Source organism: Eurypyga helias, unplaced genomic scaffold (assembly GCF_000690775.1).
Source record: "Eurypyga helias isolate BGI_N326 unplaced genomic scaffold, ASM69077v1 scaffold31893, whole genome shotgun sequence".
Classification (NCBI taxonomy): domain Eukaryota; kingdom Metazoa; phylum Chordata; class Aves; order Eurypygiformes; family Eurypygidae; genus Eurypyga; species Eurypyga helias.
In genome coordinates this window covers 77,509-104,610 of record NW_010239827.1, presented here as the reverse complement: position 1 = coordinate 104,610, position 27,102 = coordinate 77,509, and the positions used below count along the sequence as shown (strand labels likewise).

General features: G+C 38.6%; 1 protein-coding gene across 1 annotated transcript in view; it reads left to right on the top strand.

Moving 5' to 3' along the window:
* Window positions 1–481: 481 nt before the first annotated feature.
* LOC104507106 (nesprin-1-like) overlaps window positions 482–27,102 on the top strand; it is a 71,265-nt gene continuing 44,644 nt past the window's right edge. Inside the window, exons 1-17 of the mRNA XM_010148283.1 lie at window positions 482–634; window positions 3,491–3,687; window positions 4,724–4,856; window positions 5,272–5,454; window positions 6,729–6,878; window positions 7,683–7,859; window positions 10,435–10,590; window positions 14,224–14,379; window positions 15,125–15,295; window positions 16,119–16,252; window positions 17,595–17,799; window positions 19,030–19,212; window positions 20,228–20,374; window positions 21,475–21,629; window positions 21,986–22,133; window positions 25,859–25,953; window positions 26,952–27,102. The exon at window positions 26,952–27,102 is cut by the window's right edge and continues 123 nt beyond it. Of these exons, the coding sequence (XP_010146585.1) occupies window positions 482–634; window positions 3,491–3,687; window positions 4,724–4,856; window positions 5,272–5,454; window positions 6,729–6,878; window positions 7,683–7,859; window positions 10,435–10,590; window positions 14,224–14,379; window positions 15,125–15,295; window positions 16,119–16,252; window positions 17,595–17,799; window positions 19,030–19,212; window positions 20,228–20,374; window positions 21,475–21,629; window positions 21,986–22,133; window positions 25,859–25,953; window positions 26,952–27,102 (2,694 nt within the window). The remainder of the gene's footprint in view (window positions 635–3,490; window positions 3,688–4,723; window positions 4,857–5,271; window positions 5,455–6,728; window positions 6,879–7,682; window positions 7,860–10,434; window positions 10,591–14,223; window positions 14,380–15,124; window positions 15,296–16,118; window positions 16,253–17,594; window positions 17,800–19,029; window positions 19,213–20,227; window positions 20,375–21,474; window positions 21,630–21,985; window positions 22,134–25,858; window positions 25,954–26,951) is intronic.

Sequence of the window (27,102 nt, the reverse complement as noted above, 5' to 3'; positions counted from 1 at the left end):
TGGGCTGCCAGTGCACACTGCCAGCTCATGTCCAGCTTTTCATCCACCAGTACCCTCAAGTCCTTCTCAGTGCTGCTCTCGATCCATTCTCCAACCAGCCTGTACCTGTGCTTGGAATTGCCCTGACCCACATGTAGGACCTTGCACTTGGCCTTGTTGAACTTCATAAGGTTGGCAGTGGCCCACCTCTCCAGCCTGTCCAGGTCCCTCTGGATGGTATCCCTTCCCTCCAGTGTGCCAATCACACCACACAGCTTGGTGTTGTCTGACGCTGCGCTCAATCCCACTTTAGCTGACAAGGAGAATGAGACAACTTTATCCATGTGTTCTAACTAAAAGCTGAGCTTGACACAGGTGTTGCCTTATTATAGGTTCATCGCACATTTGTACTCTTATTTCTATACATTCACAACCATAGGATTTCAGATTGATAAAGCAAGTAATAAAAATTCCAGATATTCAGATTAATATTCACTGTAACATGGATAATTTGTTCTTGCAGACCTGGATGCATCTGGATGAAGATTACCAAGAACTTACCAGGCAGCTGGAGTCTATTGAAGGTAGCATCCCCACCGTTGGTTTGGTGGAAGAGACAGAGGACAGGCTTGCAGACCGGATTGCACTTTTTCAGGTTAGTGCCTTTTAGACATTCTTTATGGAAAAGTTGGATGAAAGGGACCTCTGAAGGTCACCTAGTCCAGCCTCTCACTTTAAGCAGGACAGTTGCCATGGGCTGGATCAGCCATGGCATTGGCGACTTCGGAAAATGGACATCCCACAGCTGAGCTGGAGACCAGTTGCAGTGCTGCACCACCTCCTGCTGACAAGGTTTTCTTTAATGCTCAGTCTAAACTTTCAACTTTCAGCTTGTCACCATTGTCCTTTTTATTCTGTGTGGCACTCCTGAGCAGCATTTACCTCTATAATCTTTTTAATGCTACTCCAAATAGTTGTAGGCCTTTGTTACACTGGCCCTTAGCCTCCTGTTTATCAGTGTAAACCAAGCACACCTTCCCCAGCCTCTTTTAAAAGGACATGTGCTCTAGGTCCCTAAACATCTTAAGACCTCAACACCAGACACTGACTACTTCCTCCCTCTTAAACTCAGTGGGAGGTGGGGGCAGGGCAGAATCAGTTGCACTACATGCAGCCTCACCAGCATGGGGATAATGAAATATTATATGATATTATAAGATTATAAAATAATAAAATAACTTGAGTTGGTTGTTTACAGTCCTGATGTGAGTTCTGTGGCTTGCCTTATTCACAATGACTTGATTATGGAAGAAGCGAAGTTAAATACACTAGCCATTCCATTTCCAGCCTGTACTGAGAAACAGGGTTATTCTGCCCAAGGCACAGAATTTGCATTTCTCACTGAGCCTCCTAAGGTTTCTGCTGCCTCCAACCTCAAGTTTATCAGTGTCCCTGGACTAAGTCTGCCATTTTTTGTGTCATCCACTATCCCTGTGTTAGTGTCATCCCCAAATTTACTGAGGGAGCACTCTCTATCATCATCCATGCCATTAATGAATATGTTGAAGATGTTTGAGCTCAAATACCAACAATCCCTGGAGTACTCTGCCCATTACAGTCTGCCAGCTAGACATTGAGCCTTTGACCACTGGTGTCTGAGACAGGCCATTTATTTATCCAGCCCACATTCTCTCCGCTTCCAGGAGAAGGTCCTGTGGGAAACAGTGTCAACAGCCATACTGAAGTCAGTCTCATACACAGAGACAGTAATTTTATTATAAAAGGCTGTCAGGTTAGTGAATTCAAGCTGAATATTCCTGAACACCTTTTGGTCCTTTTTGTCATTGAAAATGGATTCCAAGGGGATATGCTCCATGACCTTTCCAGAGAGCAAGGTGAGGCTGAACAACCTGAGGTTGCCCAAGTTGCCTTCCTCTTTCTCAAATGCAACAAGAACTAGTAGCTTGAAATATAGGTTTTTCTACCACATCCTGTTTTTTCTGTCTATTCTCAAAATGAGAATTCTGGTCTAGTGTTTTTGTCTTTGTCTCAATATACACCAAGCACTTTGGTTTGGCTGTGGGATTTTTTTTTTTTGTTTGTTCGTTTTGTTTTGTTTTTTCTTTGGGTTTTGGGGTTTTTTTCCCAGAAAAAGGTTGCCAAATTTTTCTTGTAAACCAGCTTCATGTGTACTCTGAATTTGTTATGTATATTGTTCTTTTACTAGACAACTTTCTGCTTTTGCAATGGTATGAGGAGAACTTAAGCAATCTATTGTGTATGGGTTTTATTTTGGTTTTGTCTAATGCTGGGCAATGTTTGTGCTGGTCCTGACCCTAAACTGGTTTTTCTCTTTTGTTTCTCTTGTCAGTTACATAGATGAGGTTATTCAAATCCAGATTCTCGTAATCTGTATGGCATAATTTTAAATACCTTTTTTTGCCTCTCACTGTGAGCTGTGTAGGTTTAAAATCCATAATAATTAATTTATGGCTATCTTGGAATTTTTTATTCTACTATCCAGGAGTTATGCATTTATTTGTGTATATATGTTTTATGTAAGTACACACACAGACACACACATATATAAATATAAAAATTCTGTTAAATTATAAGAGCTCTATTTATGTGAAAGAGAAAATAAGAAGAGTGATACCTGGAAACTGGTAGTTTTGTACTTTATCTTCAGATTAGTTATAGCATAACTGAAAAACAGAAATGCATGCACATTTTGTGCTCAAGCTTAGTCAGATACAGATATTTTTAAAATTTGTACTATTTGTTAATGATAGTAGAATTTGGCAGGTATATTTGCCCACATATACAAATTCTTTACCCATCTGCAAGTCACCATTTAAATGAAATCTGTCTCTGTTCCCGGTTGGATCCACTAAGAGTATTAATAGCCTGTCCTTTTTTGCTTTCTTTTTCCATAACATTTAGCTTCTGTATTCAGCGATTTGGATGGGGGGCGAGGGGAAAGTGTGTAATCTTTTCTGTAGCCATGGATAGCAGGATAGTAGATCAGTAAAAGAAGAGTTAGATGGCCAGAGAGCTGAAGATAGGCATTGAAAGAGCTGAAGTGTGGCCACTGTTAATAACTTGATACTGGACACATTTAGCTTTCATTGCAGTAGGGTTTTCAGCAGATGGTAATTTAAGTTCTGACATTTTAATCAATTTAGCTCAGAAATGGTGTTACCTCATGAAGATTCTTTTGAAATCGTTCTTGTCAAGTGCAAAATATCTACACCAAGGAGGAGTTCGTAATAAGGCAGTGTCAATAGACGTATTGAAGTGAGTGGGTTTTGTGACAGCACGTTTGGATATTGAGCAGGTTACCTGCATAATGGTCCTCAGGGAGTTCTAGAGCTGGAGCAGAGGGAAAAAAAGTGATGTGCCATGGTGACATTGGATGTGTTATAAGAGGCAATAAAAGAAAACTAGATGTTGAGAAGATGTGGCAGCAGAGACCTGCAGAGCTATCTACCCATCTCCTCTGTCATTACAGCATCTGAGATCTAACCTGACTGAATACCAACCTAAGTTATACCAAGTGCTAGATGATGGGAAAAGGCTCCTTTTCTCTGTTAGCTGCTCAGATCTCGAAACTCAACTGAACCAACTAGGAGAACACTGGTTAAGTAACACCAGCAAGGTTACCAAGGAGCTTCACAGGCTGGAGACAATACTGAAGCACTGGACAAGGTAATGTTGATGTAATGGACAATATAAACCTCCTCACCTGCGCTGTTCGGGTCAAAATCATTCTGAACCCAGAACTATTAGATTCAACATTTAAAAGAAGGTACTTAGAGATTTATCTGATAGTTGGATGACTCTACAATATCCTACTTCTGTTCCATTTAAGCACTATCATACTCGCTTGTTTGCAGTAAAACATGTACCAGATAACAGCTGGTGGGAAGAAGTCAGAAGATACCTTATTAGATTAGATAAGCTAGAAGCCCCATGTCCATACAGGTTAATGCAAAAGGGTGTGTGTTTTGCTAGGTGGCATGAGTACCCTCAGCAAGTTTTGGTAGGGACATCGCTGCTGCTGGGTTCTTGTGGGTCTGTGTCACTGCATATATGGAAGGGGTCTTTTAACTGCCTTTAGTAATGTTCATATGCTACTTCTGAAATTAATTCTCTAAGTGATATACAGGCTTTGTCTATCATTTGCAATATCACGGGCTTGTTGGCTCACTAGTCTTTCAAGAGACGTACGTAAAGGGATTGTACATATAAAGGTTATGTGGAGATACTCTCGTTGTGACATCTTAATTGTTTGGCATATGAAATGATATGGAGATAGTTTCTGAAAAAAACCCATTGTATTTCTGCTGTGAGATATCTTGTAAAGCTTTTGGAAAATTGAACCTACTAATGGAAATAAAAAATGTGTTTATATGTGTGAGGTGGGGTGGCCTGCTGTTGCAGCTTGCCCAAACAGATTAATAACCTAGTTACTAGTCCTTTTATTAAACTTAGTTTTTCCCAAGTGGCAAAAAGAAGGCACTGTTAGGAATTGTGGGTGTAATAGCTAAAATAAGAGCGTCCTGATATTGTGCCTGTCTTTAAAATTTAATCATGTTTCTTCTGAAATTTAATAAAGGAAAGAAAATATTTTTATTTTAAATCTGGCATACAATATGTATTCCTCTAACACGTGGAGAGACTGCTCAGTTGAAGGCAAGAGGTGCCCGATGACTGTTTTTGCTTTCTTTAAACATCTTTACAGATACCAGTGCGAATCAAGTGAACTGGCACACTGGTTACAATCTGCAAAGGAGCGACTTGAGTTTTGGAGCCAGCAGTCTCTAACAGTTCCTCAGGAACTGGAAACTGTCCGAGACCACCTGAACTCCTTCTTGGTAAGTCATTCATGGACATAGGACACTGTTTTCTCTCCAGTTACAAGTAAACAGTTGATCAGTCATATCCTTATACTACTTCCCGTCATTGTAAACAAACAAAAAAAAGTTTTAAATCTGCTTCTGTAGGTGAACTGTCTTTCAAAAAACTGGGTGTGGTTGTTTTTTTTTTTTTTCCACATTCATCGCTCCTTTGCTATATGCAATGATTGTAAAGCTTGATGATTTTGAGAACGGAAAATTATTTTAAGACTGAATAATATTTTTTTCTCTCTGGGTCTGAAGTGTAGGTAAGCACCAATAGAAAGTACATACTTTTAAAGGGAAAGGAGGTTATTCTTACCTTTCCGAGGTAAAGCTTTAAGGACAGTAAACGAATAGCTGATTATTTCCACACAAATGATTCTGCTTACAGGAGTTTTCAAAAGAAGTGGATGCTAAATCATCACAAAAATCTTCTGTCCTGAGTACTGGGAACCAGCTTCTCAGGCTGAAGAAAGTGGATACAGCGGCATTGCGTGCGGGATTGTCCCATATTGACAATCAGTGGACAGAGCTGCTCACACAAATCCCAGTAGTTCAAGAGAAATTGCACCAGGTAAGGAAGGCCAGTGATGGCCTTTGATCTTCCAGAAAATTCAGACCATACAGTTGGCCCTGCCTTTGCAAGATAGTTGCTCCCTTCCTCAGTTGATCAATATGACGCAAGATAGGAAAAACGTTACTCCAGGTTTAATGTGGGAAAGCTTACACACATGTCCAAATACTGTCTACCCATACTGTCTAATGCCAACTGGTGTTAATGTCCAACCTTCACAGTTACATTTATTAAATTTTAACCAAAGAACACATGAGGGTTTTTTTCAGCATGTTGGTATGCTTTTTGGAAAAAGGGAGTTCACATCCCTGTGCCCTGTCAGGTTTGGATGGTGGTCTTATTCAAAGTGAATAGGCTGGGTTCAAGTCTATGCAAGGCAAAACATACCTAAAAACATTGTGCAAAGTTCCTGCTGGTGTATATAGGAGCAGGGCAGTTTCGTTTCTGTAGCTTTGGTTTTTTAATTCTATAATACTGAAGTTAAATAATTACACTGGACTAAAAGTTGGCTTAGTATTTAGTGTATAGGAGGTTATCAGTCTAAGCGCTTGCTTCAGTTTATAATTTGGAATGCGTTCAGAGTTAGGAATATCATAACGATTTAGGGGGAGAGAAAGGGTAACAAATGTTGCCTGAGTATATGATTCTGAACAAAATAATGTCATCCAGTTCTCTCAGCTGTCTTGTAGTGCGAAATATAGGTCTGCCTAAAAGTGTCATAGAACATGTTTCTGAGTAACTAAAGGTAAGCAAGCACTATTGTATCAAATGTTGAACCTGAGTCTTTAAAAAAAAAAGGAGGAGGGGGGTAATATTCAAAATCAGCCCATTTAGTAATCATCATTAATTGAAGAGTTGTATAAAATTATTTTCCATGGGTCTGCTTTTAGCCATTTACGAGGACCCGGAAAGCATAGTTTACAGGTGATCATCTACATAAGCCCAATACAGAGTTATGGAATGAGAATGCAGAACCTTTTAGAAGTCAGAAATGGATCTTTGAGCTTGTCCAGTTTCTTAGAACAATGAAGAATGGAAATAAGCCTTTAATATAGTATTTCTTACTAGAATTCAGGCAGTTATGCAATATATCTTCTATTAAAACCTTTTTTTTCTTTTTTACTACTATTTTTTTTTTCTTTCCATAAACTTCAGTGATATGTTAGGGAAGTAGAATAACATGATAAGAGCAGTTAAAGGAAATGTACTGCAGTAATGCAAAGCAAGGAGTTCTTATCCATTTCCTTCACAACATGCATTTGTTGTCTCTACAGCTTCAGATGGACAAAATTCCTTCTCGCCATGCTATCACTGAAGTTATGAGCTGGATTTCCCTGATGGAAAATGTCATTCATCAGGATGAAGAGAATATAAAAAATGTAGTAGGACAGAAAGTCATTCAGGATTATGTCCAGAAGTATAAGGTACTGAGTAGAAATGTTACTGATTTCCCTTTGAATTATCCACATTAAATATGTAAACATATGCAAAAGTATAAGTGATTTCAGGAAAAAAAAAACACCTTACATTGTGGTATGGTTAGAATTGTACACAAGTTACAGTTGGGTGACGTTTGATACTGTGGAAAAGAAGCCAAAGTTACCTTTACTCTGCTATTTAGTTATGGCAGGAATATAATTTTTAATATGCTTACCTTGTTTTCCAGGTAAAAACTAAGCAATATGTATATGATTAAACCTTATTAGACCTGCCTTTCACACAAAACCACAAACTACCTTGCACGTTATGTATGTTCTTTTATGAATCAATTTGCACACAGTGGCTTTCTTCTAATTTGTCAGATTTGTGCCACTAGTCTCCTGAAAAATTACATCTTGGCTATTATTCTTCTTTCTATGTAAGAATAAGTTCCATCTTATCTGGTTTTATGGTAAAAATTTGAGACTAAATTAAGTGTAAAAAATTAGTTGTTTTTCTTAAATCTGATCCTTGAGTCAATATGAATATTATTTTACTGTTTGGGTTGTGGGGGTTTTTTTCAGCAGTAGGAGGGAAGGCAGATTCTTTATTCCAAAGTCAGTGTATTTCTGTTTTATTTCTCAGTCTTTAGGAAACAGTAACAATGTTTTAAATTGCTGTTCTGTTGCTAAAAATCTTTCTAGCTAAATTGTGATGAAGTTTGTGAACAATTTTCTTCTCTTCTGCAGAAAGGTAAGAAATTGTGGTACTCATGTTTCAGATTTTTTGATTCCCTTCTTTTCTACTAGGGTTTCAAGATAGACTTAAATTGCAAACAATTGACAGTAGACTTTGTGAACCAATCAGTGCTACAAATTAGCAGCCAGGATGTTGAAAGTAAACGTAGCGACAAAACTGACTTTGCAGAACAGCTCGGAGCAATGAACAGACGTTGGCAAATCCTGCAAGGCCTGATAACAGAAAAGGTAAAGAATAAGAACTGCTTGCTCTGTAGTGAACTTTCCAAGTACACAGAACTATAAGATAATGATTGAAGTCATCTAGTCCAACCTCCTGCTCAGAGCTAACTTTAGGATTAGATCAGATTGCAGAGACTTGTTTAGCTGAGTCTTTAAAACCTCCAGGTACAGATTCTACAACCTGTCTGGGCAGCCCATTCCTGTGCTTACCATGTCCAGTGGGGGACAAGTTTTTGCCTTGTTCCCTATCAGAATTTCTCTTGTTGCTACTTGTGACTGTTATCTCTTCTCCTTTTACACTGCAACTCCCAAGAATAGTCTGCCTCTATCTTCTTCATATCTCCCCATAAATAGTAGACAGCACAAAGAGATGATTCCTTTGCTTTCTTTTCCCCATGCTGAATGAAGTCAACCCTTCCTTGTATGTCATGTGCTCCAGCCCCCTAACAACCTTAGTGCCCATTCACCAGTTTGCCAGTCTCTCCCTTGCACTGGAGGGCCCAAAATGGGTCACAGATGTCAAGGAAAAGGACAGAACCACTTCCCTTGACCGGCATGGTGCGCACTCAGTAATCTAACCCAGGATGCAATTGGCTTTCATCGGCACAAATGCACACTGCTGATTTATTATTTTCAAGTTATTACCAATCATACCCCTTAGGTCCTTTTCTTCTATCTAGCCTGCTGCTAGCTTGTAACTTTGTCCCAGGTGCAGGACTTTACATTTGTCTTTGCTGAGTTTCTTGACAATTGATAAGCCTATTCCTCCATCTTATTGAGGTTTCTCTGAATAGCAGCCCTGGTCTCCAGCATATCAACTACTTCTCCCAAATCAGTGTCATCTGTGAATCTGCTGAAAGCACAGCCCATCATGTCCTTGAAGGTATTAAACAGTATCAACCCCAGGACTGACTCTGAAGACGCGTCTTGTAAATGACTGCCAGATAGACATTCAAATGTTCACCGCTAACCTTGAACCCTGATGGCTTCAATCAGTTCACTCATTTGTAGATCTCCTGTCCAGCCCATGCTTCCTCAATTTTCTTACAAGAGTACTACAGGATATCACATCAAAAGTCTTGCTAAACCCACGGTGAACACCTACTGCCCTCCAGTTGTCCTCACTGTCACTCATATCATCTTAGCAGAGGTTATCAGTTAGGTCAGGCACAATTGGCCCTTGGTAAGACCATTCTTGTTCCTCCTCTGTGTTCTTTATGCACTTGGAAATGATTTCTGGCAGGATTTGCAGTATAGGCTTTTTCCAGTCACCAGCTACTTCCTGCAACCGTTGTCATAGACAGCAGCCTTGAAATGACATGGACACCCTCATATATATGCTGTCTGGTTCTGTGGACTTTCACATGTTCAGCGTACTTAAGTAGCCCCTAATTCTTTCCTCCTCTACCATGGCTAGTACCTCTGTATGCTGGAATTTGTTAATTGGCATGAAGACCTGGGAGGAATGAGAGGAGACCTTGTCAGTAAGTTTGGAGCAAAGAAGGAACTGTGTACCTCAGACTATTCTGTGGTTTCCCATTAGTAGCTGATGTACTCGTGAAGAGTATCAGGAAGGGCTTTTGTCCCTCACTAGGTAAGTTCCAGCCAAGATTTTGCTTTCCTGACATCAGCCGTGTATGGCCAGTCCATGCTTGTAGTCCCATTCTTTGTAATTTCTGTGGATTTGTCATTTTCGTGACTTGAGGAAGTTGTCCTTGAAGAAGCTTCCTGGGCTCCTTTATCCTTCAATACACCTTTCCATGGGAACATACTTGCCTGAACGAACAAACAACTGCTATTCTGCTACTTGCTTTCCTTACTTTCCTCGGAACTGTCTCGTCGTCACTGTGGCCAAGGCTGCTATTGACAACCATCCCATCCTCAAGCAGTTCTAATTAAGATTACAGCTAATTAAGATGCCTCATTGCCTAGAGTGAAGTTTAAGTAATGTGAAAGCTTTTTATGGTAGTGCTACTGTTTTCAAATTCTGCTTTGTTGGGTTTCTTTTGTTTTACTTATTTTTTAAATGAAGAATAGAAGTGCTATCTTATTTGCAGTTAAATAGCATTTAGAACAGTCAGAAAAGTCTAAGTATCTTTAAAGCAGCCAATTGACAAAGGAGGTAATATAAATCATTTACTTTACACAATTATAAGTAAGGAAAATAAAATGTACGTTTGCATGCTTAGTTTTATTTGGGAAGCCCTGAGGTCCTTGGTCTCTGAAAAGAATTCCACTTCATGAATCTATTTTGCTAAAGTGTTAGCTTCTTTCAGTGTATCATAATATTTTAATGTGTTATGTCTATATAATTATGTCTGGATAAAGCAGGTTTTTTATTATGAGCTCTTTTACGAATAGCAGATATATTTCAATTTGATATACTGTTTTTACATTATGTTTTAAAATGTACTGATTTTATTAAAAGTATATTTTCATTAAAAAAATACATAATTTTTAAAGTCTGAAAGCATTGAAGTCCAAGAAGGCACTGGTCAACATTGATCTTCACTGACTTATTTAATTGATCCAACAATAAAGGCAATTGTTCGAGAAAGTATATGCTCATATTTCTTTGCAGATCCAGCTGTTGGAAAGTCTGCAGGAATCCTGGACAGAATATGAAAATAATGTGCAGTGCCTGAAAACTTGGTTTGTAACCCAGGAGAAGAAGCTGAAAGAGCATCAGAAAATTGGAGACCAGGCTTCAGTACAGAATGCTTTGAAAGACTGTCAGGTAATGTTCCCTTATAAATAACAATATTCTCTTTCCAACAGTTAGAAACAACACTTGATAAAGCCATGTGAAATCTTTGTATCACTGAAGTCAGTGACAGAACTCCTCTTTACTTCAGTGAGGGAGAGATTTCATTTCTAAAGTGAAAGCATTAAGAACTGAGAAGGAACAATAATGTCCCATAGATCTTTAAAAGCAATGAAAGTCATTATTCTTTTGCATTGTGTAATAAAGCACAGACATTTCGAAGCATGCCAGGCATACTGAACTGTAGAAGGGCCATCAAAGTAATATGTTCTTATTCCTGTTTATCCAGTCTTATGGAACTTGATGTCACGAACACCGTGCTTGACTCTTTGGAAACTTGTTTTTTCTGCTTTATCATTACCTTTCCTCTGCCCCCACTTTCTTCCATTCTTTTTCCACCTGATATATTCCACTTACTATTCAAAGAAAAATGCTGGAATCCAAGGAGGTTTTATGCTTTTATTCAAAAAGTCTTGGGAATCAAATGTTGTCAAATATTTGATGATCCGAAGAAGGTAGTAGTGCTGGATTCCCTTTTGTTTTCAGAAGACTGAAGGAGAATCGTGGTTACAGTGGGCAAAGACAGGATGAGGCAAAGCTGAGCTACAAATCATGCGCATAAGTTCAGAACCACCTCAGTTTTTCATGCAAAATTCATACAAGGCTACACCACAGTGTATAGGGTATCACAGTTGTCTCTGAACATCTTAATCAGAATAGCACATATTTAAATAGTTAGAAGCTTGCTTCTGGACCTGTCAGGCTAGAGTTCAAGCTTACAGGTGTATAAGCAAAGGAGATTTTTCTGAATTTATAAACAAGGCCTCTACATCCCTGGATGTCTTCAAGGCCAGGCTGGATGAGGCTTTGAGCAACCTGGTCTAGTGGAAGGTGTCCCTGCCCATGGCAGGGGGGTTGGAACTAAATGGTCTTTAAGGTCCCTTCCAACCCAAACCATTCGATGATTCTATGATACATGGTATCAGGCATCAGATAATTTTTGCTCAAAAGTATTTTGTCCTACCAGGCACCAAATAATAAATTTCACACCAGATCAAATGTGTAATTAAACTTTGTCAGGACAACTGCATGCTCAAAATGTTGGTGTTCTTATCGCCTTAAAAAGGAGTAAGCAAGCGTGTTTATCTTGGTGTGGCTGTGTCTCCTGCATACACTTGATGAATAGGATGAGTATGTTCTAGCTTTCAGGTCTTCATGAACAGAACAGCTGGAAATCTATTCAAATGAAATGCATAAGAGAATTTAATCTATATTCATCAGTGTAGTAAACCCATCTTTGTGTCTGTAAAGGCAAATAGCCCTTTAGGCCAGGTATGGTAGAAGTCAGGGTTTTTTCCAAAGTTCTTGACCTAAGCTTTCAGACTGGCTGCAGTACTTAGTTTCAACTCAGGTAATTTTGTGGTTTCAGCACAATAAGCCCATAGGACTGAAGCGAGGGTTATTTAGCATAGCCTGACATGATTGGCAGGCTGTGCTTAGCTGGAGTTCAAAGCTGAATCTTGATTTATCACCTTCATGGTTCCTTTTGGTCAGGGAAGTTAGTAAATACACTTGGGGAGTCAGTTATGAATGGTCAGACTTTGATCAGCAGAGAAACAAATTGTTTAAGAAATAATTGTATCAGGCACTCCCAGGTATCTGATTCATCCAGTACAAAAGCTGCAGTTTATTTATTAACAGATGTTGGTTGCTGCCTAGTGTCATGTTAGTAAATGAAGGCCACCGATTTTTCCTGTCACAGATCAGAAATGGTAATGTGTCTTTAATTCAGTTAGGAGTTTAAAATAATTAATAAGAAACCCTTTCATATAGAGCCAGAAATATTTGCTACTCTTGGTGTTTGAAAATTTTGCCTGTTTCACATTCTGAATTTTGGAACAACCTTGTACAAGCTTAAATGCCTGTTTTAGTGTTAAAATTCACATTTTGGAAAGTCAGATTTACTGTGTACAATTTAGAAGCGTTTGCTTTGGTGTCAGCTGGTTAAAAAAAAAAAAAAAAAGAGTTATTGCTCCAAGACTGTAGTCTGGAACAAGGTCATGGCTAGAAGGTGGAAGAAATGTGAAATAATACAGAAGAAAAGGCTAAGAATAAACAGTACAGCCAAAATGGTCTTTTATATATATATATGTATGTTGTATGTGTGCAGGGATAAATTCTGTTAATGGCAAGTATTTGCAAGACTGGGCAGAATTTGGTTCCAAATACTGTCCCCACTGTCTAAAATATAAGGTCTTTAATGGCAATGGTTCACTTGGGTTTTTTAATGTTTTGTTAATAAATTACTATCTCTAAGAGTAATGTATTGAAAGACATGGGTTTTCAATTTTCCCGGAGTTTTGTTGTGTTATTCCTTTCCCTGATGATCCATCTCTCTCAGTAAGGAAAGGCTTGCCCAGAATTAAAATATGATTTGAGATCACAAGGCGTACTACTTAATCTAGAGGCATCCCAAGGCTTCTCCCACCTCACAGTCGGCTTTCCATATCATGCTGACTACTTTATCTGCAGATAAGTAAACACAGATCTCTGCTGGCCTGAAGCCTACACGCCATACTTCCCCTCGCTGCTCGGACTCTGTATTTGCACCACCTGAAGTTACACAGCTTGCATGAGTCGGAGCACTGCAGGATTTTCTTGGGTCACACTGTACTGTGTCATGAAATTATAAAGGAAGTTCCCTGGCTAGGAATGATTTTATGGGCTTGTGCTATGTGGCTTGCAACTGCCCGCTGAGTCTTCTTGTTCTCTCTCCTTCATTTTGTAAATTCATTCTCATGTTATTGTGGTATGAGGAAGATCACGGGCTTTGTGACTAGTGAATGTTAAATACCAAAAATTTTGCACTTCACTTACTGATAAAACAAGATAAAAATGGCAAACTTTGAATCAGCATTTCCATGACCAATCTAGGGTCATCATAAATCAACACAGTCAGCACTTGCCTGAAGCAGCAAAACAAGCTGCTAACACATTGTCATGGTCTTGGTGCCTATGTACTGAGCCCTGTTGTCTTCACTTTCTTTCATGCCAACTGTTCATTTTCTTCCCATTTTCTTGGATTAATGTGTGGGAATGCTGAGCAAAGCAAAATGATTTCTCATTAATGCTTCCCAACAGCATGCAACCTTGAGAAGGCAATAAGGAAAATTCCTTCAGTCTGTTGTTTGTTGTCATTGGCTGGACTCCAATGAACTTGTCATCGTGGGGTAGGCTTGCTGTCCTCGGGCAAGGGGCTTTGCTGGGACCTGGCAAAGGAATAAAGACTCCACTTCACTTGGGGTTTTCCCTAGGAAGTCATTTTGTCCTTTTCCTTGGGTGGCAAAATTCTTTTTTTTTCCAGAGGCTTGAGCCAGCTTTGGACTAATTAAAAAGTCCTCCAAGTGCTCTAAGACGGACTTAAGACACACAACAATTTTCCCATGTATTCAAACTGCTGCCCTATTTTTAATGAGCTTTGGACTCCTACATGAGAGCAGAAGATTACACAGAAGCTTACTGTAGAGGACATGCTTCTATTTAATGACAAACAACTAGTTAAGTTAATCAAACAAAAGTACTCAGGTATCTTCTTCTTCTTTCCAGGAATTAGAAGAATCAATAAGAACAAAGGAAAAAGAAGTAGAAAATATAGAACAGAGTGGTCTGTCTTTGATACAGAACAAGAAGGAAGAAGTCTCTTCTGCTGTTATGAATACACTGCAAGAAATTAACCATTCCTGGGCCAATTTGGATCACATGGTAAAAAAAAACATAAGGGGGCAAATTATAGCTCCCAGAACAGGGCATGGAGGAGAGGGAGAGTTAGCAGCTTGCAACTAGTGGATTTCTTCTGTACTGTATGGGAAGAGATTCGAATGGTGTCCCTGTTTCCATCCATCCTCAAGCTTGCGTGTGCAATCCACATAAGATGGGTTACAATATTTCCTATTTCAAGGATGCTTTTAATTCTTGTAATTGAAGCTTTTTAGATACTTCTGGTATTCAGTGGAAGGGTACCAAATGATGTGTAAGGAACTACCTTTACAAGCACACAAGTCTCACAGAATAAGGGAGAGATCAGCATTAACTGTCATCATCCAAAGCTTCATAAGATCAGTCTGCTTTCTCGGGAGGAATGCAGTCAGTGTGTTAGTGCTAGCCTCTCTGCTGACTTTGATAGGCTGACTTGCCTGCCTTAGGGATACATGTTTCAATCTTACGTAATTTTTGTTGATCCTGCTTTGGGCCAAAGTTGCATGGACTTGATACCTTCTCAGTCCCTGCCATCCTAGCTTTATAAAATCAAGTGGAACTTGACACTGTACCTACCCACTGTAAGCCCAGCTGATTGTTGTACAAAGTCTTCATTCTCCAACAGGTTTAAGATTAAGCATGTAGAACAAGTAGTATCTGAGATCAAAAGAAAGGAAATAATTTAAACAGAAAACAAATATATTGAATGCTTTTCGTTTACATTTTTTTTTCCCTTCCTCTTTCCTCATAGGTTTGCCAGCTGAAGATATTGTTGCAATCTGTCCTTGATCAGTGGAGCATTTACAAAGTGGCTTATGAAGAACTGAATAGTTACCTGACAGAAGCCAGATATTCTTTGTCCCGTTTTTATCTTCTAACTGGTTCTTTGGAAGCTGTGAAAGTCCAAGTTGATAACCTTCAGGTGAAAAGAATCTCATGCCTCTTGACATATTATGGATGGATTTAAGCATTAACTTTGTCCTCATTGCATGGATGCAGATAACTATATGTTTTTATTCCTAAGAAATGGAAGAACAGGCTTACTGGCATGGACTTTAAGAAAAATATTATCAAACAGCCATCGCATTTTTCATTTTGTAGAAAAATAAAATGGTGATGATTTTTTTCTTTCTAGACTTTTGATGATGTTCTTTACATTTTGAGCCATACTGTCAAATCATTAAAAGTTTTTAAATCATGCTGGTGACCATTAAAACTGAAGTTTCTCGTTCTGCTTCTGAGGTGGCTGAGGTGGCCGGAGGGTCAGGCTTCTGAACTACTGGCACATGCTGAGGTTCTCCTCTCCTGCCTCAACCCTGTGGTTGCAGTAGGTTGAAGATCAAAGAAAATAATGTTCCAAAAGCTGAGATACTCATGTGTTCAAGTAGTTTTCCACTGTAAAAAAAGCATAAAATACAATGAGACTCCTGTAATTAAATTATAAATTAATATTAATTTTAAAAGGTTTAAACCATTAAATTTAAAAATTATTAAAATTATTGTTCTATTACACAGAATAACATTTAACTTCAAAGAAAGTTTTCATCTATGGAATCAAAAATAATTATGCAAACATTTCCATAGTGCTTAAACTAATGAGAACTTGTTAGTATTTGCCAGCAAATTTATGTTCCATGCACTTACACTATATGTGCAAGAGTACTTGTTTAGAATAATTTTTTTACAAGATTTTTAGCTCATGTATCTTTTTTTTTTTAAAAAAAAAAATATTCTATCTGTTTTAGAGCCTACAAGATGAATTGGAAAAGCAAGAAAATAGCTTACAGAAATTTGGTTCTGTCACCAATCAGTTGTTGAAAGAATGTCACCCACCAGTGACTGAAACACTTACCAACACTTTGAAAGAAGTGAATATGAGGTAGAAAATGTCTCTGTGTTGAACTTTACTTTCAGTGGTAAATTTGCATTTATCCATTAACCCAGTTTTCCGTCATTTCTATTTTTGTTAGATTTTATTATTTTATATTTTCTGGGGTTTGGGGGCTTGTGGGGGCAGGCATGGTTATTCGTTTTGCCAAGGGCTGGAACAGGACTGTCTCATTTACTAATAATAATTAATGAAACATCATTGTCTCCAACAAAGCATTTGGACATTACTGTCACTAGTTTTGCTCCATGCATGGCTGCCAGACAAGATTCATAACTACCATACTGGAAAATAATACTGCACTTAGAATGCAAAAATCCTGTCTGAAGATTTTGTTCGCTATGCATGCACCAGGTTCCCCAGTTTTTAGCTGTAGGAAGGGCATGATAGGCAAGGTCTAAACCTTCACCAGTAGTTTGGCAGTTTCTCCAGCTTTGAATCCAGGCCAGAAGCTGTGTAAGGATTTACAGAAGCTACAGAAAGGGAAAGGCAAGATCCAAAAGTGAAAACTAGTTTGATGGAAAGTTTGGGTTTCTTTGAAAATAGTCATGCCAAATTTATTTTAATATGTGGTCCATCCTGTCCTACATTCTGGAAGTGGAGGGAGGGATTATTCACTCCCTTTCAAAAAAGATGCTGCAGGATTTAACAGTTCCAGTGATGACTGACGGAATTTTCACTTCACTGTTTTTATCATATAATAAGAACTGAAAAATATTGTGAATTCTTTTAGTAAGGAAATAATGAGGAAATGTGATAAATACCATTACATTTGAGAAAGTACATGTTGCTGGTTGCCATTAGAGCCAAGAATTCAAAGGGGGATTAGATAATAAAAATATAAAGAATTTTAATAGGTCTGGGAATATTTTAAAATGGAATTAACACGGAGCTTTATGACTTCAAATATTCTGTCAGGGTTTGAGAACAAATTGCAGCAGAATAAATGGTTTATTGTTTAAACCTGTTTTGGGCCTCTTCGGCCCTTGCAGGAATCTGGTACTGGCAGTTCATGGATGCTCTGTACATTAAACCAAAGTATGCTAAATGGAAACAGCAGGAGGTTCACATCAAAAAGTGCACTCTGGTTCTGACCTTAAGCACTAATACAGACCATCCAAGACGTACCACAGATCAGACTTGCTGTGACAGATCAGGACAGCCTGTCATATTTCTTGGATTCCCTTTTTGTCCCCCCAAAAATGGCTGGAACTTGATTATTACCAAATTTTTTAAAAGCCAAAAGACCATGAGACATGCCAGAGGGGAAGAGGGGCAGAGATAGTTCTTCTGGACTCTCAGGCTTCAATCATTCATCCAATCTCTTCACCAGGTGGAACAACCTTCTTCAGGAGATTGCAGAGCGGCTGCGTGCTAGTAAGGGCCTCCTTCAGCTGTGGCAGAGGTACAAGGACTGTTACCAGCAGTGCTCTTCCGCAGTCCGTCAGCGGGAAGACCAGACCAATGAACTCCTGAAGACTGCCACCAGCAAAGACATTGCTGATGATGAAGTTACTACCTGGATTCAGGACTGCAATGTATGTTCAGTTAAGTTTTCCAGTTTTACACAGCTCCATGGGCTAAAAATCACAAGAGGGTCTCTGTTTCTAAATTATCTACTTGGCATATTGGAAACTTGCATACCACCACATTTCTTTTTTACTGATGCATCTCAGGCACAGGAGAGAGAGCTTTATGTCTGCTACCCAAATCTCCTGGGTTTCTCATACTTCTCATGGGATCCCTCCATTACTTGTGGTGTTGTTTCAGAAGCTTGTATCTCAAGTCTCTGGAGAAGGTCGATAAATTACATCTTTTGATTAGGCTTAAGTCCCTGCTTTTCAAATGGATTCTTGCCTGGAGAAATATATCTACCAATCTTTTGAGTTCCTTACAACAGAAAGAAGCACAAGATCCTTTGGCTATATTCCCACCAATCAAGGCTGTTTACTTTTTCTGAATGAAAAGAGACTGTGTAGGTTCTGGGGATGTCTTTATCCTTCCTTATGGAAGGACAGTATTCACTCTGAAAGCTTGAGATTCTTCCTTTTTCAAGACTGTATCTCAAGGCAGCAGGATAGTTCATTTCCTATCTGTGGTTACATTCTAGTTCTTTTGAGGTTAACTTAAATGTTAAGTGTCATTGACAAAAAAAATAAGTGTTAATTGTCTCAGTGTAAGCAAAACAGTTGCAAGGAGAAAAATGAACACATTAATGAGCTTTTTGAGCATTTTCTGCCATAGTAATTTGGACTGGAAATTTAAAATGTTCTGTTTGAATAATATCTTTGTTTCCTGATGTCCCATTCTTTAACCATTATGTCAGGCTATTTACAAAAAAATTTTTTTTTCATTCCTCCTGGTAATTCATAGTAGGAAAAAAAAGAGAGGTCTAGTCAGACCTAAGTCGATCCACTATGAGGGCTGTCACTGCTTAGGAGTAGCATGTCAGTAGATTCAAAAGGTTTGATTCAACGAGTATTGCCTGATCTGTAACACAGGCTTGCTCAGCGGTAGCTGAGCAGTCACTTCTTTCTGTTCCTCTGTGCACAGGTACTTTGATTTTATTTTTCTTTTAATTCTGCACATCATTTCCTTTTCATACAGTGTGTGAGTGGACACTTTGGTGTTGAAATACAGTAGCAAATCTAAGTTTTACATCTAGCAGTGGAGTTCACTTACTTCATTCCTCTGTTAAATCAGAGGAGGATGACGTCGGGAGAGTGTCAGGTTAACCATTCATATCCTCATTTAATGTGTTGCCACAGGATGCACTCACGGATTTGAAGAACGCACAGGAGTCACTGGTTGTTCTTCAAGAGCTGGGAGAGGAGCTGAAAAGCCAGGTGGAGGCTTCAGCAGCAGCAGCTATGCAGTCTGATCATCTTTCTCTGAACCAGAATCTCTCAACCCTAGAACAGGCTCTCCGCAAGCAACAGGCTGTACTTCAGGTGAGCAGAGAGTGTTTTCAGTCCTTGAATCTCATAATCCTGTGGTACCTGAAAACACATAAGTGAGTTAAAACCGCCTGGGAAAAGAGGGTAATGTTAGCTGTTCATCAGCATTTCCTACACTTCCCGGAAAGCCAAAGCTGACAATAGAATGTATATTTGAGTCCAGCACAGAGACCTTGTAAGAAGGTCCAAACTCTGGAAAGATGATAGCAAACATCATAGAGGAAGGTGCCTGCCTGGAATGCCAAGGGCACCCTGCTTTCTGCGGACAGTAATAGTGCAAACAGCTGGATCCACAGCTGGTGCTCCCCTGAAGACAAATTCTCTTCCCAGCTAGTTCTATAGCAGGAAAACAAACAAGAGATTCTGAATTATTGTGTAGAATTGATTTTTACAGTTCCCATTTATGTCAGTGGCCATGCTGACAGCTACCATTTGTGTCAGAAGCCTGTTCAGTACATGTTGTTAATTGCTTGTGTTGCCAGGGACTAAAGAGCAAAAAAGAAGTGGCGGAATATGTTCCATTGGAGAGTATATAGGTGAGAAAGCAACAAAGGTTGTGGCTTCTGTTTGGGTGAGGAGAGGGTTTACCCAAGAAACCCAACATTGTCTAGAACGTGCTTATGACAGCACTGTGCTGTGAGGAGACAAAGCATAAGAGAAGCTTTTCATTTCAAATTGTAATAATAGCAACTAGTGGTTTTCTCTGCTGGCAATAAATTGATCAGAGGAGTTAGTTTCATAAAAGGAAGTTAGAGAATGTTATCTATTTCAAGGCAAGGAGATAGTTATGCACTTAATTGAAGTGTTACCTTTTTGCTATGATAAAAATCCTTGTTCCATCCTAAAAAAACTCCAATAATTCCACAGTTTGTGAGCAGAGCAGCAGTCACAATTGCTCCTGACCTATGCAACTGTTTGCCAACGTCTAATGAGAATAACCAGGAGTGTAATGTCAGTATGGATTCCATGTGGCCAAAGTTCTTAAACTGTGGGTCCTTTTCTCTTCAAGGCTGGAGTGCTGGAATATCAAACGTTTGCCAAGAACCTGCAAGTCCTTGAGGCCTGGATAACAGAAGCAGAAGAAATATTGAAAGGACAGGATCCCAGTCACTCATCTGATCTTTCAGCAATACAGAGCAGAATGGAGGAACTCAAGGTGACTAATAAATGCAGGAAGTGTTGATGACGTTTTTTTCCTGTTAGCCAGGTTATTTGTAGTACGGGATATGCACAAATATTATATGTGCATTCTATACATGTGTTAAAGGACTGTCACTCACTCAATCAGAGTGAAACTTTGAAACTCGGAACTTAGACTTTTGATGGAAGGCAGTGAAGGAGTGGTTGTCCATGTTACTTTGCATCTGAGTTAAAAAAAAAAAAAAGGACAGACAAATTGTTTAGAATAAAATTAATATCAAATCAAAATGTAAATGGAAATTTTAACAGTTTTGATGTTTCCTTCATCTTATTTTCTCTTGACTTTTCTTTGAATTTATGCAGTTCCTGTCTGAGTGGTATTTAGATTAGGGATTAAGTCATCTATTCAGTTTGGGTATCTTGATAGACTGAATAAACATTCATACTGTGTACCATGTCATCTCCATTTGAATTCTTACTCTTTTTTTTTTTTGGGGGGTGGGGCGGGGGGACGACCTTTTTTTTTTCCCCCCTCTCCTTTTAGAAGCCCTGACAGGACATTGATGAACTTTGCCATCTAAGCTGATTTTGTCATTTTAGTCTTTCATTATTTTTGTATCAGGATTAACTATGCACATAATTGAGCATGCTAAAAAAACACAACATTTTCCTAACATAGTGAATTGGATATTTATGTACTGTAAAACAAAAAGTAAAAATTAAAAGTTGATTATGTTCAATGGGAATTTTCCAGCCTAGCATTGAAGATCAGAAACAAGGAAAAGGGTTTACTTTTTTTGACAATATAAACATATGGCTTCAGACACTAGCCTACTTTTGCAGCTCTGAGCAGTAAATCCCCAATTCAGCAAAACACTTTAGTGCAATCTGAGTTTACTTCTCTGTGCAGGTTTGCACATGCATGTAAGTAGTTTTCTGGTCTGGAACTAGAGGCTGAAAACTAGAAATTCAGTTTTTCCCTGGCATAGGGATTGCTTGCCACTTGGTGGCAACCAAGGCCATTCCAAATTTAACTGAGTGCTAGTTCATAATTCTGCAGTCTGTAATAGTGTAATTACTGAAATTCCTACTTACCACTTTTGTTGTTTGTTGCAGAGTCAAATGTTGAAGTTCAGCAGCATGGCTCCAGATTTGGACCGTCTTAATGAGCTGGGTTACAGACTTCCTCTGAATGATAAAGAAATCAAAAGGATGCAGAACCTGAACAGACATTGGTCTTTGATCTCATCTCAGACTACAGAGAGATTCAGGTGGGGATAGTTAAAGATTGTTGTATAGTTTTGTTAGATTACAACAGCTGGAAAGTATACCTTTTGCAGAATGTAGAACAGATTTCAGATATTCATTAACCAAAGCTCCTTGTAAAGAGCGAAGCCAGTGAGCTGAGATACTGGTTTTGCCACAAATTAACAGAATTTGAAATGAGGAAGACTTCTACTTTTCAAAGTGTTGACTAAATAAATTGAATGAGGCAGCTGAGTAGGAAAAGTGTTACTGTCTAATTTGGAATTCTGCTGGCAGAGTTATGGCAAGACTCTTAACACTGTGTGTGAGAGGAGGAGATCTTACCTGAATCCATCTATCTATCTTCCTTCCTTTCTTTCAGTAAACTGCAGTCTTTCTCGCTGCAGCAGCAGACCTTCTTGGAGAAATGTGAGACCTGGATGGATTTATTAGTTCAGACTGAGCAGAAGCTGGCAGCAGAGATTTCAGGAAACTACCAGAGCCTTTTAGAGCAACAGAGGGCACATGAGGCAAGTCGTTGTGTATTTATACATAACTACAACACCTACTCTTTACACGTAAATAGAATGCAATGTAATATAATAGTAAGGCTTGAATTGAATTACATTCAATATGCCTATAAGTGCTTGTTCTCTACATTTAGTCTCCTTCAGATTGGTTTGTACCAAAGAAATCAAAGCTTTTATTGGTCTTCCTATAGAACCTAACTATTCTCATGCAACTTGGACCTTTGTTTTCTGTCCTTCCTGGAGAATATCTCTGTTATTTCAATTTATTCTAATTTTGTTTGTTATTAAATTGCCAACATATACAGCATCAGAAGAGCATGTTAAAGACTTTTGTCAAGAACTGAGTTATATAGCTCATCCTGGGGCCTCCATTTGGTAAAATGTCCGTGCAGAACAAACTAATTTGATCTTTGCTGTGTGCTGGAGTCATCAGTCTGTATGTAACAAATCAAGAACTAGCCCAGCTTTTCCTGCAGGGAAAAACTGATTCAGAGTTTTTGCTAGAGGATGCCTTTATAATTGTTCAGTGAAGTCAAATGATGCACATTTTTTCTCCACCCGTATTGTTACTGCCAAGAATCCTAGTAAAGATCAAGTAAGACAAGTCAATTTTCATACCAGAGCTCCCATGTGGCCACAGTAGTTTCAGTTCCCACAACTTTTTCATTTGACCTACCCATAGACTCAGGCCAGATCATAGGAAGAGTCATGTCATTCCCCGCCTCTTGCCTTATATCTCAGAGCATAGAGTTGGGATGCATGTCTGATAGCAGAAAGTAATCCACAACCATTTTTGCTTGCTTTAGCATACATTTGCTTTAGTATTTAACTGCCTTTGCTTTCACAAATGTCATAATATTTCATTTTCTCTCACTGCTGCCGCATTAACTGGACAATGTCTTTGTAAGTTGTGACATCTCAGGTCTTTTGAGAGCTGAACGTCCAGCAATCAATACTGTCTAAGTAGATAATTTCCTACTATTGCTGTGTCCAGTCATAGCTATAATTTTTTAAAAGGGATTGACAGCAATATTCTTGCATTTAAATGTCTTAAGATCTCAGCTTAGTTCTTTCCTGAAACCTTGAACTGAGCAGTTAGGTCAGATGACTGTTACTCAGTCAATCTGTCAAACTTTTTTTTGTTTGTTTTATTACAACTATAAAGTCATCTCTCAATTTAGAAAACTACTATCTGATTTTCTAAGTAATGCAGTTCATCCTAAGAAAATGTTACAATCTGCATCTTTTTTTTTTTTTACCTAAAGCTTTTTTGTATTTTTTGTACACTGATCTCAGTGTATTCCATACTCAATGTTCTTTGCAGTACCTCCTGATACTCATAAAGAATTTTCTTTCCACTCCTTGCAGCTCAAAGGGTCAAATCTAAACTTCTTGAGATTGATTTCCAGATTGTTTTGCTTTGTATTTTTGAAGATGATGAGAAAATACTCTATTTCCACGTGCATTCCCAGAATGGATCTTGAAATACGTCCAGCTCTGTTACCAGCTTTCCAGTGCTGACTCATAACTTTGATGTTTATTCAAAGTGGACCCCAGCTGCCGCAGTGGCATTATTTAAAAATAACTTCCCACTGAAATGTACAAACCAGCAACATGGAGGTGATCCCTTTTTCAAATATCATGCACTAACACTGGCATCTGCATCAGACAAGACTGTCAGGAGGACGATCTTGTAGTCATTCTTGTCCAATTCTCCAGATATCCATTTGCAAGCCAGGTACATCACTTGGGACTCCCGTGCAGTGGGAATGCACTGAGACAAGCATTTGAGAAAGTGCTGGCAGCTGAAGGGGAGGTTCCTTGCCAACTCAATTACTGACTTTTTTTTTTTTTTCCCCAGTGTGCTGCTATTGTGCATTCCATCACCTGCCCTACTTTCCTCCTCCTTTAAATTCCTATTTCTGTGGTTCATAGCGATCTGCATATGAGAAGGGATAGGGTTGGCAAGTGGTAACACATAACAGAGCATCTCTCTTACGTACAGAGACAGTGTGCATGCGGAGAACAAGTGGATATTGACAGAAATGTCTCTTCTTTTGGGTAGGGCTTGAATATCTCCACTCTAAGCAGAGTTCCTCATGCTTGATAAGCTTTTGTTTCGCCTGTCTTCTTAAAAAATACTAAAATTGTCACCCTTGGGGGCCTTTGATTTTGGTGGTATTTTTTAACCAGTTGTGGTCTGTTTAGTCTCAATCTGACAACAGTGCTGGTAGATGCTGTTGCTTCCTGTGCTTCATCCATGCCCCCTAACTTGACAGAAATAGATGTGACAGGAAGTAAAATTTCTGCCTTCTTGCTCAGCTTTGTGAAATTCTCAACCCCACAGTGCTGTGGTTTTGTTATGAGATAATAGAACAATTAATGTCCCTCTGGTTCAGGCTTAGTCATTCATAAGAGCCAAGGTATTCAAAGAACACTTTCAGATACTTCTGCAAGGAAATTAGACAACACTGCATCTTTCTATTGGAAAATCTATGACCTGGGTAAAATTTTCAAAAGGAAATTAGACAACACTGCTTCTTCCTATCGGAAAATTTATGACCTGGGTAAAATTTTCAAAATTAACTCAGTGATTCAGAGATTCCACATCTCATTTTGAAAAATTAGTCCATCTCCTAGAAGTCCTAAGCTACATACAATGTACTTGAGAGATTTAATTGTGCAGGTGCCAGTGGCTATTTCATTGGCAGTTGCAGGGATTGGTACCTCACCATTTGAGTTGGTGGGAAGCCATATAACAGGAGTGTAATCTGGATTTGGGGAATAATGGCTCTCAGTTCAGGCAAGGATGAGCTTCTATCAACTGCAAACACCATTACTAACAACAACAACAACAAAAAAAAAGTCTCAAGCTTCATACCAGTATACTTTTAATCTATGAAAACCTTTTGAACATGGATTGGATTCAGTCCTGAGCTGATGTCTGGGTATACCTTCATCAACATAAGAATATTCCTCAACAACCTTACCTAATGACATGGTGCATTACTAAAAGAAAAGGTGTTTTTTAAAATAAATATAAGTACTGTATATTGAAGTCATCTTTGCTTAAGTGGTTCTTAGGTTATTTTTTTAATCTTAAGTAATATTCAAATAATAAAGGAATATTATTAATAAGAACTTGTGAAAGTTTTTTGTGACTGATGGGGAAAATTGGAAAATAAATTGGAAAAATTTGAAGTAGTGGAAAATTGATTTCTAGGTCCTACACATGGCTGACCATTTCTTTTAAATTTTTATTGGCAGTGTAAAATTACGTTAAAAGTTTGTATAACCCTATCACACACATTCTCTGCATAAATTAAATTTAACAAGAAAAAGAACTATAATATTCTTAAACATATTAGAAAATAAAAAGTGCCTTTTCTGTCCATGCAATAAGTACCCTACCTGGATTTTGTTGTAAATTATAGTGTGTATCACACAACTGAACTCAGAGACGTAAAACCTAGCTCCTCTTGATGTTATGTAGCTTTTTAGTATTTTTTTTTAAATCTCAAGGAACTAATAATAATTACTAGAAGCAGCAAGTAACCCCAGAAATGAGATTTCTAAATATGTTTTTATTTAAGTTCATGACAAAAGTCCCATTGAGTTAATTTGAAAAGAGATTAAATACATGCTTTTTGTTTGTTTTGCCAGTGCATACAGATAGAATGGAAACGTGAGATCTTGTTTTAACATCCTTGTCTCCTGTACTACAGCTATTCCAGGCAGAGATGTTCAGCCGCCAGCAGATTTTGCATTCCATTATCTCTGATGGGCAGCACCTCCTAGAACAAGGACAGGTGGATGACAGGTAGATATTCCAGATATTCCTGTCTCGTTGCTGCTGGTTATATGCAGTAATACTTAGACTGTGGGGGACTTCCAAACAGAGAAGGTAGCAGATATCAGTGTTCAGATCATGCTCTGCTGAGGCAGAAGTTACTATCACTATGGTTAAGCTATTAATTATCCAGTTCTTGACTAAGATAGTGTTCTTTAGGTCGCTGTGGGGTATGTGAATGTATAAATGCATTTGGGAATACAACAGCCTTGAGGCTACTTCTCTGACAAAGATTTGTTTTGGATTATCAAGCATGTCACATGTGTCTATTTTGATGCACTTATAAAATGTCACTTTCACCAAAGGAGCTTGCAGTGACAGATTTAGTGAATTACACTTGATTTATGCCAGCTGGGGGGTTTGCCTCTGTCAAGGGGATTCCCTACTGCCACTTAAGAACACCTGCAGCCTAAATGTGATGGAATAGGAATTCTTTGCTGTTTGAGATTTTATTTTAAACACTTTTGATCAAATGATTGAAAATCAGTGAAACACCAGTGGCTTCACGCTTGTGCATGTGCATTGTCTTTGCTAAGGATATCACGATCTTATGTAAGATGAACTATTTACTGGGATGTAAGAATTTTGTTAATGCTGCATATATCTTAAGCCTGCTTTGAGCTCAGTAGTAAATCTGGGGGTGAATTGTGAAATCGCCATGATTTTGGCTAATCCAAATGGGCAAAGCCTGTGTGGTGTCTCTGTATATTTGTGGAGAAAGTAGTCAAATTTTGTGTGATAAAGGATTGGGTTTTTTAAGGTCTCAGTGACTTGAACCCTTTGATTCTCCCAGTACATGAAGTGTGAAGTTCTCATCCTCAGTCAGCTATCATAAGTGCTTTTCTCCTAGTTTTTCATATGGACAGCCAGAAAACATCTTCCCTTTACCTTCAGTTTATTTCATTAAACAAATAGATCAAAACATGAATTTTACTATATATTTTTATTTATTTATCTATTTATAATAGGGATGAATTCAATCTGAAGCTGACTCTTCTAAGTAATCAATGGCAAGGGGTAATTCGCCGGGCACAGCAGAGGAGAGGGATCATTGACAGTCAGATTCACCAGTGGCAACGCTACAGGGAGATGGCAGAGAAGCTGCGCAAGTGGCTGGGG